Source organism: Austrofundulus limnaeus, unplaced genomic scaffold, assembly GCF_001266775.1.
Source record: "Austrofundulus limnaeus strain Quisiro unplaced genomic scaffold, Austrofundulus_limnaeus-1.0 Scaffold49, whole genome shotgun sequence".
In the NCBI taxonomy this organism is placed as follows: Eukaryota; Metazoa; Chordata; class Actinopteri; order Cyprinodontiformes; family Rivulidae; genus Austrofundulus; species Austrofundulus limnaeus.
The window spans coordinates 932,330-944,349 of NW_013952451.1; the positions used below are offsets into that span (position 1 = coordinate 932,330).

The window sequence follows — 12,020 nt, forward strand, 5'->3', positions numbered from 1 at the left end:
ATGTGGATGACAATCTTCCAAGCCAGCCAGTCAGCCTGCCTCCCTGGCGGCTTGTGTCACTCATCCAGTACACCTCATGAAAACATCCCATACATCAAGTCCCYGAGCCAAAGTGAAGCAAAAGAAACGAGGAGAGACGGGGGCAAGAAAAAAGGAAAGATCCATTGCCCCACCCACAGCCATTGATCAGTAATCTGTAAGAAGAACCTGATCAATCATGCTGCACACTCTGCCACTGTCCAACTGACAACACCCAAATAGCCAGCGCCAACAGACTGATGAGTGATATGACAAGCGGATGGGCCCCCAAATGTGCCTCGGCCCATTGATTTCCACTCGGCTCATAATAAGATCAGCAGACATATGGGTCGCTGGGAGAGCATATTGTCAGAGTGCAGAATGAATGGGAAGCCCAGGCTGTTTCTGTGTTTACACGCCTGTTCAACATCGGTTACACTGGGAGGACTTGTGAGATTTTTATGATCAGCAAAGTTGTACAAYGGAGTTAAACAAAAAACAAACTCTGCTACAGCTTTATTTATTTGGCTGTAATACAGATTAGGGGTTATTTATTATCTGTATAATTTGCCCAGTGGAGAAATGACACACTGTCTTACACACACTACTTGATAATTCGCTGTGTTAACAAGCTTTATTTGCCAGCAGCTCCCCTGGTTCCAGCATTACCACACCATCTCCTGTCAGATTGCCCTCAGGAATGAGGGAGTTATCCAGAACAATCCATTTATGCACTGAAGTTCCCCTTTTTCTGCCTCGTCGCCTCTGGATTTGATGTTTGAGTAAAGAAGTGCTTTAGTTTTGCTTAATGACTCTGCTGCTGTCTCCAGCCCAGTGTTAAGCTTCGCCTACCCTCCAACTCCAGTGGCTTTGCACGTGCACCAGCAGCTGATGGGCCGTCAGCCGGGCATCGTGGGCTCCGCCTTTGGTCACAGTCCGCCCCTAGTCCACCCGACTCCGGCCTTTCCCACGCAGCGAACCGTGCCCGGCATCCCGTCGTCYGGGCTCAGCCTCAGCGAGCGCTCGGCCATCTCCAACGACTCTTCACAGGTGAGAGCTTTGGTCTGCGTCTCGGCGATTCATCATGACACGTAATGGATAGCGGCGAGGTGAGGCGAGGCGTGCCAGCCACGCGTGAGCAACATGCGCCGAGCTAACGTGGCATAGGCAGGACCCCTTGTCTCTACACAGTCCTCTCCTGGGAGTTTCCTTCTGCTTGTGTTGTTTCTTGTTTTTTTAGCCAGCCGAGCACAGTCCCGAACGTGACGTGCCTGCAGGAAACAACAAGGGGCTTGTTAGCATAGAATACCACCGCTGAATCCATTAATCACTGCAGAGAGAACAAGGATATAGTCAGGGAATATTGACATGGATGGATGGATCCAAGGGGGCTTTTTCCCTTTTCGTTCCTCATTTCGTACACTATGTGCGGGCCCACATTTGACGTAAATATCCAGTGTTTATTACCCATCCTCCCTGTTGTTTTCCATGCGTTGTCAAAGATGAAGCCTCATTCAAATTAAGCAAAGCAAATTTCCCTTTTCTTTTCCAGCATAAACAGAATCTTGCTTTAGGAATGAAGGATATTTTTGATCTGTAGACGTCTCCTTTTCCAGACGTCTAAATGTTCCGTTCATTTCTTTCACTTTCACAAAACCTGCTACGCTACAAGAACWCCCCCAAGGGTATATTTAAGCCAGGGCCAGAGTCAGGTCATCCATTGGTTGAATTGGTTCGTGAGATTGTTTTAATTGCAATGATTAGGGTAGCTAATGCGATACGGTGACTTGTATAGGTTTTCATTAGCTCAGTTAAAATTTGAGATGTTGGCTGCAGAAATTATTACAAACCAACCCYGGTAGTTTTGTCCTGTTGATTAAGTAATTGATTAAGTCGCATACATTTTTAATGAAGCCATAACAATGGATATACGTATCTCTACAAACAACATTAAGGAATTAATGATGATAAACTTGTAAACGCTCAGATATTTTTATTGTTTCCACAGGCCAAGCCCACGAGTGAATCGGCCGTGAGCAGCACAGGCGACCCGATGCATCACAAACGGTCCAAAATGAAACCGGAGGAAGAGCTGCCGAGCCCAGGAGCTGTGAGCGTACAGGTGAGTCACCAAGAGACAGGCTCACCAGCAGCAAGTATTTTCTTGAATCTGGCTGTACMCGCTTTTTTTTTTATTATCACTTTTCCTTTTCAAAGTGATTCAATCATTGATTTTTTTGGGGGGAGACTAAGGAAATTGATTTTGCTTTTGTTTAATCAAAATCTTAAGTGGCTGGGACAACGTGATAAAAACAGCAAAGTGGAAACATCTCCAGAAAAAAAAAAAAAACCTTGTTCGAGCTGATTATCAGCAGATGAAAGCTGAGGTGTGTGGTGGAAGTCTCCCTTCAGGGACCCACGCCAACTCCAACCTCTACCTACAACATGTGACAGTGAAATATGTCTGGGCTAATACAGTAACCTACAGCAGGAAGAGGGGGTTAGAGTCTTCAAACACATACAGAGGGGCTTTCACTACTCCATTTCCGCTCCACATTTTTCCCCCGCAGCCAGACAAGCCCATATTCACATGGTCACCGTGGTAAAAACCTGTAAGTAATAACTTTCTGCTGTGCCTTTTTATTGCCAAAATACCTTTTATGACAGGTTTACGTGTTGGGGAGGTGAAGCACTTCCTTCTGCTTTCACTTTTTTTTAATCTGATTTTAAGTGATTTTGCTCATACAGCATGTAATTGGTTCTCATTCATCTTTTTTTATTTTYCCTTTGTGGTGGTTTGTTCAGGACCATCCTGACGGGATGACTTTGGTGAAGGAGGAAGGGGACAAGGATGAGAGCAAACAGGAGCCAGAGGTGGTTTACGAGACAAACTGCCACTGGGAGAACTGCTGCCGTGAGTTTGACACCCAGGAGCAGCTGGTACAAGTGAGTATCAGCAGAACAGACCAAATACTCAGTTTCCTGAAAGAAATCATAAAAAGCTAAACTAAAAAGGAGGTCAAATTGGTAAAATTGGAAAAAAAAGAGCCAATTGCAGACAAGCAGGTGGACCATCTATGGTAAAGCAATAAATATACATTTAAAAAAAACACTGATTGTTTTCCAGTGATAACATTTTAATTCATAATCAAAAATCCTATCAAAACTCTTCAAAATGGAGTGGATTTTGTACAACGCTGCTCAAAGATTGTRGTTTAAAAACTTCACAAATTAAGCAAAACAATAAACAAGAACAACTGAGATTAATATGGGGCGTCAAGTGTAAAAAACAAAATGTTTAAAAACATCACTAACTCGTTTCCATTATTAAGCTCATCCTCTGAGTGTAAAATCCTAGTTCAAAATTTTTCTTTTATTTATTTTCTGTTGTTTAACCAGGCAAATCCCATTGAGATCACAGAAATATTTTTGCAAGGACGGCCTGGGCCTGAAGGCAACCTRTTGTACATGTTTTTAGTCTGTGGGGGAAACCGGAGTACCCGGAGAAAACCCACTCAAGCTTGAGGAGRACATGCAAACTCTGCACTAAAAGACCCCAGGTCTGAACCGGGGAWCGAACCCAGGACCTTCTTGATGTGAGGCGTCAGTGCTGAACTCTGAGCCATCRTGCTGCCATTTTCATTAACATTTAGCTCATTGTTCTTACACCTTGCTAATTTTTACATTATTTTAAATCTAAATATTAAATAATAAATGTAAACACATATATACATAAATCTAAATGTGTAAATCAACATGTAAAAATTAAATCGTGAATGTAGTCAAAAGTCGAAGTTTACATTAACGTATTGCAGAATTAACTAACCAGGGTGATGTCATCGTTCCGTGACAGACGTCAACGCTAACCTCTGCTAACCACTACTAAYGCTGCTGAAGATGGTATTTAAAACCTAAATTGAAAATGTGTTTAGTGAAAATAATATGAATGGTACCACTGCTCCGGTAGTTTGAAGAAACTGCAGGTTTGATGTCTTCTAGGGAAGCGTTAGCGGTTGCTACTGTCTCAGGAGGATGACGTCCTAGCAAGAGCCGAGCATCAACAATAAAAGCTGTGTTCCATTCTGAAATACACTGCTACACATTTCTAGTGGTTCAAAGTTTCCAGAAGGTTCACTACAATACGATACGATACGATACGATACGATACTGTACGATACGATACGTTACAATACAATACAAAATGACTTCACTGTGATTTTTCCCAGAAACAACAAAACACAGCTCTTGATATTAGCAGTTCAAATTGGCCAACAACAAGGAAAAAAATAAGATAAAAGTACAGTAAATAGAAAACACTGAATCTAAAAAAAAAAACAAAAAAAAAAGATGATATTAGCAGAAAAATAAGAGTCCAAGTCTGTCTGTTGCCTCTTTTTTGCGCAGTAGAAGACTAGACTTCAAAACAGGCACAACAGGTTGTTTACAGCTCTGTAGTGCAGCTCAGAAAACACAATTATGTGCTTTGAGGGGTTTTGGTGTTTTTCTTCCCTCAAGCCCCTCTAGATCCCTTCAACATTAACAGAAGCTGCCATTCTGGACAGAACCTCCTGTCAGGCCTCGACTTCTGTGTCTGGCAGCCTCGAGCCAAAAGGCTGGATTCCTGATTGGATCTAGGGACAGTGGTAATGGGCTCAAAAAGCTGGAGTGAACATCTCACAGCTGGACGGCGCTAACTGATTTGGTGGGTAAAGCCTCCCGGAGCTTTGCGCGCTGCACTGGACCGGACTCCTTCTGTACCCCGTCTGTTATCAGAACTCTCACACAAGCCTGGAGATGGATGCTTCTCAACATTCACTTCTGCCCGAGGCGCTCTCTTTTAGGTAAAAATATTAATAACGTCACGGCCGTGTCACCTCCCTCTACTGTGGTTACGGCTGCTTTTAGCTGTTTTGCTCCATCTTGGACTGTGAGTCGTTTACCCTTCAGCTAACCACACTGAAGTTGGACGAGTGATGAAATTACACCAATTGGTGCACATCATGACACATCTGATAGAAAGATCCTAAAGCTCTCCACAGCTGTCTGTTTGCCATCTTGACACTGCAATCCTCAGCCGCGGTGGTAACCCCTATCTATAATTGATATCCTCAGCACRAAATGGGCTGCCTCCCATGTTTGAAGGGCTCAGCTCAAAGGCTGAGGATTTTTTGACAACTTCCTGCCCTGGTTTCAGGAGGTAGGATGAGTAAAAGTGGTAGGAGAGGAGGGCAAGATGGCTTTTTATTGAGGGRGAAAAAGAATACTCACTTTCCTCACCCTATTCTAGTAGCATCCAGGCTGCCATCAAAAGAAAACTCATTCCTCCTCTTATCCAGACTAACCTYGACAAGCTGCACTTAATAGGACTTTCACAAAGGAAAACTTGATTAGTTYTCATGTTTCATTTCTCTCTCTCTCTTATCCTAGCATTTGACTTTCTGATGTGACATTTTTATTTCTCTTTTTTTTTTACGCACATGCAGATATTGCGGGGAGATGCCAATAACTGTAGCCTTCGCCTACAGAATCCCTGCCCTCTAATTCAGCAGAGCAGACGGGAAAACGCTCTTATCTCTGCACCCCCCCCCCACCCACCCTTCTCAGTAATAGGATAAGTACAGTATTTGGACCACAGTGGTTCTCTTCACACTGTGGGAGGGGTTTGGAAGGGTGGTGGTTGGCGGGGATTTCCATATAATCAAACAATGGAACGTCCCTTCTCTCTGTAACTCGTCTTCTGAAACAGCTTTGGGAGGGGGTGACAACAACGAAGGAAAAAAGCGTCAGTTTCTCCTTAGTTTAGATGGTTTTAAGTGCTGTGTTTGTTTAAAAGTTAAGTGAAGGTACAACAACCAAAATTGYCAGGTTTTACAAAATCAACCGAATCTTTTTGAAGTATTAAAAGTAAAAGCACTAATTCAAACACCCTGTTTCTCTTTGTGGTTGGCCTAATTTGAGAATTAGGCCTTCACGCCACCCTCGTCGCTTTCTACCTTGATCAAACGCGCTCCCGTAGCGCTCCTGATGCATATTTTTACACCCTCGAACACTGCGTTCACCGCGACACGCTACGGCGTTCCTTTATCGCCCTCGTTTAAGCGCTCACGGTGCCGCCGATAAGATAAGCATCATATCTGTGCAATTTGGCTCACTTATCGGGCCTACCCAGTCAGCAAAAGCGAGGCGGGTGTCAATTTTAGTTTGCTATATTTATTTCATTTATTACATTTCTACTCTGTTGTACCTCTCCAGCTCCCTCTCAGCTCAGCATTCTTTATCCAACCCCCACTTTTTTTTGGGTTATGATCCTTTCTCATTTCCCCTTTCATTTTCTCCCCCTCCTCTCTCTCGCCCCTCAGAGGGAACACTTTTAAAGATAAGGCCTGGTGGCTTCTTTAATGTCTCTCTTGAAGTAGGCTTTTCTTTGGTTTTGTCGCCCGCGAGGCCAACCCCACTCCCCCACAATTCCCTAATATGGCCTTGCTCAACAGTCTGTGATTATTTTCTTATTGATCTGTCACCGATTCATTGCTGAATGAAAGCTCCTCTGTCTTTTGCGCAGAGGAAAACCTGAATACTCCTTTGTAAAGCAGTTTTAGGGAACAAAAAAGGGATGTGTGGGAATATTGTACTGCGATATGGACTTTTCTCATCTGTAGATAGAAATGGCTTGTTCTGAGGTTAAAAGAAAAAGCTGTTCCGCGCTAGTGAAACTGCAATAAAAATGTTAAATAGCGTTTCTTTGCTTGTTAGAAAAAAAGTCTTGCAGTAGGTGCACTGATCAATCCACCGGCCAAATCAACCTTGATTTTCTTAACTTTTGGAGATTACGAGAAGCCGATCTTATCTACCTCCGCAAAGATATGAAAATCAACCACTGCCCCCTTTTGCTCTGCTGTGAGAGAGGGCTGTTGTCCAGTTAAAACAGGTTTGTATTGTTTCAAGGGTCTTGTTTAATGTTTTTCAATAAAATAAGATTGGAACATTGAAAGTGACTTTATATCACCTGACAATGTCTTTTCTAAAAAAACAAAAATCAGTATCGGACAAAATCGGAATGGGCAAGTCAGACTTTTTAGAGATCGTGATCAGCCAGAGAACTGCTATCGATGCACACCCCGATCTTGCAGTCCTGCTGTGCCCTGCAAAAACAGTTTGTTCAGAACTTAAAATTTTACTACCAACCTCAAACTGTCAGGAAGATCTGAATGGGAGGTATTTTTTTTTTATGCTTGTGCAATTGATAGGCTTTCCCATTGTTGCTCAGAGTTTACCATTCCATCGTGTATCTCCCAATGTTTAAGAGAGATAAAGCAGCACTCCTCTCCCCCGCCCCCCAAATTCTGGCACAAGCCTTTAATTGGTAAAATGCAGATTTTTTTCTTCTTTTTTTTGATCAGGAGAAGGATTATCTATCTTATCTGTCTAGAGTATCTTACTCTGAGATGAAAAGACTGCTGAATTACACATGCCAATTTCAGCTCCCTGCCCCTTGCTTTTTATTTGCTTTCCCTCAATTCCCCCTATTTTATTCCTTCCCTCCCTCCCTTCCCTCTCGCTCTCTCTCTTTGCCTCCCATATTTTCCCTTTGTAAAAGTTGTTTTTCCCCCCCCCCACCTCTCTTTACACAAAGCAGCTCAGCAACTGACATCACAAAAGAGCATATGATTTATTAGGCAATGTTTGATAAAGCTAAACGGTGTTGCGGGTCCCATCGCTTTGTGAAATTGCCTTGTAAACAGGCCCCTCTTTTCATGCACGCTTGCATTCTAATGCATGAAGGCAGCGTCCCAAAGAGGGTTTGATAAGGAGACATGGAAATGGATACTGAAGTGAATAAACGGCAGGACAAATACCAGGGAGAAAAAAAAAAAGAGATGTGATTTAATGTATTACAATAACCCACGTGGTGGGGATTTTAAATCAGCAGCTTTAAGGTTTTAGCACTACTTTCAGCTACTACCACACAATATTTCAGCTCCATACCTGTCAGATTTTACTGACTTAAAACCATTTCTGTGTTCGTTAAGGTTGATTAGCCGTGGCAGCCATGTTGAAATGGGTTAACTCCAAATGTTATTGAGTGAAAGATGCTTATCTGAGCTTTATTTTCTGACAGTTTTATTATTATCTGTCAAGCGGTTAATGAGATATTTTGCTAACAGACAGACAGAATTAACGCCACAGGGTAATAACATAGTTTTAAGCAAAAAATATTGTTCAATGTGTAGTGCTTAATGTATGTGTTAGGGATAATGCTCAGCCACTGCCATGTCAAATTTTAGCTAAAATGTTGCAGAATTAGCTGAACCTTTGCCTTTTTTGTGTTTTTGAGGTCAGTTTGCAGTGGCAGTTTTTTTGAACCAGACTGACTGCAAAAGTTAATCAGTGGTGGATGTACATACAATTATTACTTTTTGAGAGTTTCATTAAAATCTGTCCTGCAATTCATGAGATATTTTGCTAACAGACACACACTGTTGACTCTGATAATTAATTGCAAAGTTTTAAAGAGAAACCTTGTATCATCAGGTAAAACTCAAAATATGTGTTAGGCGTTACTCTTGGCTGCAACAACACCTTATTTTAGCTCAGTATCTGTAAAATTAGTTCTGTTTGCTAAGGTCTCTTAGCTGTGGAGGCCATCTTGAAAGGATCTGACTACAAAAGTTTAATATTTGTAATTGTACTTTTTTTTTCTGGGATTTTTGTTAAAATTCATCCACTGGTTCATGAGGCCTTTAACGCTACAGACAATCACAGAAACAATAATTTGTTCATTTCATTCCTGTGCTCTTTCAGCTTGTTGCCATAAAGGTCTAAACCAGGGAAGTTGTGCCTGCACCTGTGTGTGTATGCATGTGTGTGTGTGGAAGTGTATTGCTCATACGTCACAGGCGGCTCCAGTGTCCCCTGTGTCCGTGTCCCATGCGCTCCTTGTCGTACAGCTCCCTCCTAAATCCATCTTGGTGGCGTTTTTACAGTTGTTGGCCGATAAGCTGGCAGGGGGAAGATGAATAACCCGCCACGCTGCCGCTATCAGCACCTGTTTGTCGATTTGGCCGACCAACGGGACCTGTCTGCTCAGCATGGAGATTATTGATTCAAGAAGAATTGCCATTAGATCATGCTATTAGGCTTCCCCGCACCCCCCACCCCTTTGCGCTGCCTGTCCCCCCCTCTCTGTCAGCTCAGAGGCTAATGCATCACACCCTTCAGCGACCTCCTTCATTTGTACAAACAGTGAGTGTGTGTGAGCGCCGTGCCAGCTGTAGGCACATGATCCAACACTACGGCGCTCTCCCATCGCTCTCAGCCGGGGGATATCGAACGCGGGTCGCAGCAGACCGATCGCTTGCCAAAGGGATTCCCTCATGGAGAGGAAGGAGAAAAAAAAGAGAAGGAGTCAGGTTGTCTGAAGCTTCGGCCAAGGTGGGGAGAAGATTGATCTTGGGGGAACGTCTCTACAGCCTATGATGGTTCAGTTTCCAATCATTCACCCTGGAATTAGTCTTGTTTTGTCACTTTAGAATTAAAAAAATGTCAGCTGAGAATAATGGAGGCTCTTTGATGATATATTATTGTCAATTTCACTGATCGTTGTTGCTCCTGAGCCCTGCTATTGGCTGCTGACTCATTTGATGATCATCCTCTTCTGTCTTTGCTGGGAGGTGAAAACCAGTGAGGTTTCTGGTGGATGTCGTGGTTGTGCAGGGGGGTGGTGTCAAGATGTGGCCGGCGGGCAGCATACACTGAGGAGGTGCAAAGGTGACACTGTTGAGTCATGCCTGCAGGGAAACTTGCCCTTGTTTGCTTTGAGCTAGCACAAAGATGGGCAACTTAAATGAAGGAAGGGACCACAGGTTTTTGTTGACAGTACAAAAGGATCACATAGTKCTGCACACCGAATGAAACAAAACTACCATTTTTGAAATGTTTATATAAATATATTTATTAAACCAACATACAGTGCAGTTACTTAACACATTTCATGGTTGTGGTTTTGGTAAAAAGTCACTGTTGTTTATGTACTTGTGACTTCAGTAAACATCTCATATTTAGCTTTGTGCAACTTCATTACAGACAGCRTCTCTAAGCTAACCAAAACCGGGTTTGCCTTGAAATTATGTGAACTGATAGTCTATCTCCCAAAATATTTTTAAGTAAAAAAAAAAAAAGATGGAAGTCACGTGGCCCACGGGCCACCAGTTGTCCATCTCGGAGCTAACATTTATTTTTTTCTCAATAATCTTATGAAGTAAAAGCCAAGCCGTGCAGCCGTTATGGTCAACTTTTTAAAATCRTGTTATGCACATTTAACGCAATATCATAAGAAATGATGGTCCAAGTATGTGTTGTGTTTCTCAACTACTACCACAGCAAATTTTCACTTAATGTCTGCAAAACTGACTGAGCTGATATTAGATGGCCATCTTAAATTGGAACGACTCCACTTCCTTTCTGTTCTTTAAAACATATCCAAGCTGTTTGGGTAACAGACACATGAGCGCACACAGACACAGGCAAAAACACCATCGTCCACCTTTGCCTTTTGGTGGTGGGTGTTATGAAATGCTCTCACGAAGTATAAACTCCCCAGACATTTTGGAGCATTTATGTTCAAGTTTGTAGTTATTGCCCMCCTTCTTCCTGTCTGTCTGTGTTCAGCCCCAAGGTTAAAAGAGTCTTCTTTTTTTTTTTTTTCTGCTCAGGAATGTCATAATAATGCCGGCTTCCTCCGGTCAGGATATTGTGTGTCTCTCTGGGTTTACACTGCCCTCAGAAAGGCACTTCAGAGGCCACCACGCTCTGAAGAGCCTGATGTTGACTTCATTCCCAGAGGGCTGTTTTTTTTTTCAGTGTCTTCACCAGAAACACCCCTGGGACGTGTCTTTAAGTCGAACTTCCTCATGGCAGAGTGCCCCCCCCCCCCCCCCCCCCCCCCCCTTTAACATCCACCGGTTACCTGTTTTTACAAGACAGTTAGTGAGAAAGGAAGAAAGATAAAGAAAAAAGAAGACAGCGATGGATGGAGTAAGAAAAAAGGTGATCCTCACAGAAATAATACTTGGCTGGAGTTGTAAAGCCCTTGCATTTCAGAAGCCTTGACTTAACTTTTGATTTCTGGCTCCGTCTGCTCACCTCTCTGCCTCCTCTTTTCCTTCTTAAGCCGCAGACTGAAAGTTGCAATGACAGCACAACTGTCAGCCCTTGTCACAGAGGGACGAGGGCCCAAAGTGACGGGAAGTGACAGGGTTTTATTAGAAAATCCTATTCATATCGGACACTGAGGCCCTCCAGCCTTTGTGCATTCTTCAGCAGAATAAATTAGAAACGAGAAAAGCCAGAAAGAAAGAAAATGAAGTGCACCAAGGAACAAGGGTAACAAAACAAAATGGAGAAAACACCATAGGAAAAGAAACACTCTTATAGAGATAAAGCATTACTGAAATTTATTTTTCTTTTGAAGTGGGTTCTGTAGCAAGGTTCTGAGTAATCAYTATCTTACCTGTTATAGATAGCTTTTTGAATGGCCTCAGTTTAGAGAAATAACATTTTGTTCCGATTGGATTAATGAGCTAAAAGCTAGTCTAAAAGTAGCTGAGACCATTTTTTTGTAGCACTTTGGGATTCTTGACTGTAAAGTGCCCTATAAATCAAATCTATTATTAATATTATTTTAGGGGCGGGGCTACAGTGTCATCAGTCCCAGCTAAAAATCTGATTTGCCCCCTGATGTGCCCCTGTCCTGCCACTCATCTGTCATTTTAGTAATGACGGTGAATGCAGTTCCATGTCCAAACACTAGTAGGGCTAATGAGACAAATAGGAAAATCCAGCATGACTCAAGCTTACAGAGGTCTTCTTCTCTTCTTAAAGGGATCCATGTTTAGTTGTAACTTTAAACTTTATTTGATAAGCGTTTATTTTAACTGTAAAATAAAGACGGTAAAACTACTGTAGGCTGTTTAGTTTTGTAAATTAAAAATATATATATTTTT

General features: G+C 42.6%; 1 protein-coding gene across 1 annotated transcript in view; it reads left to right on the plus strand.

Moving 5' to 3' along the window:
* Positions 1 to 12,020, plus strand: part of gli3 (GLI family zinc finger 3) — a gene marked incomplete at its 5' end in the record, with an annotated part of 28,446 nt that overhangs the window by 9,051 nt on the left and 7,375 nt on the right. The window contains 3 exon segments of the mRNA XM_014008364.1: positions 849 to 1,068; positions 2,027 to 2,140; positions 2,824 to 2,964. Coding sequence (XP_013863818.1) covers positions 849 to 1,068; positions 2,027 to 2,140; positions 2,824 to 2,964 — 475 coding nt within the window.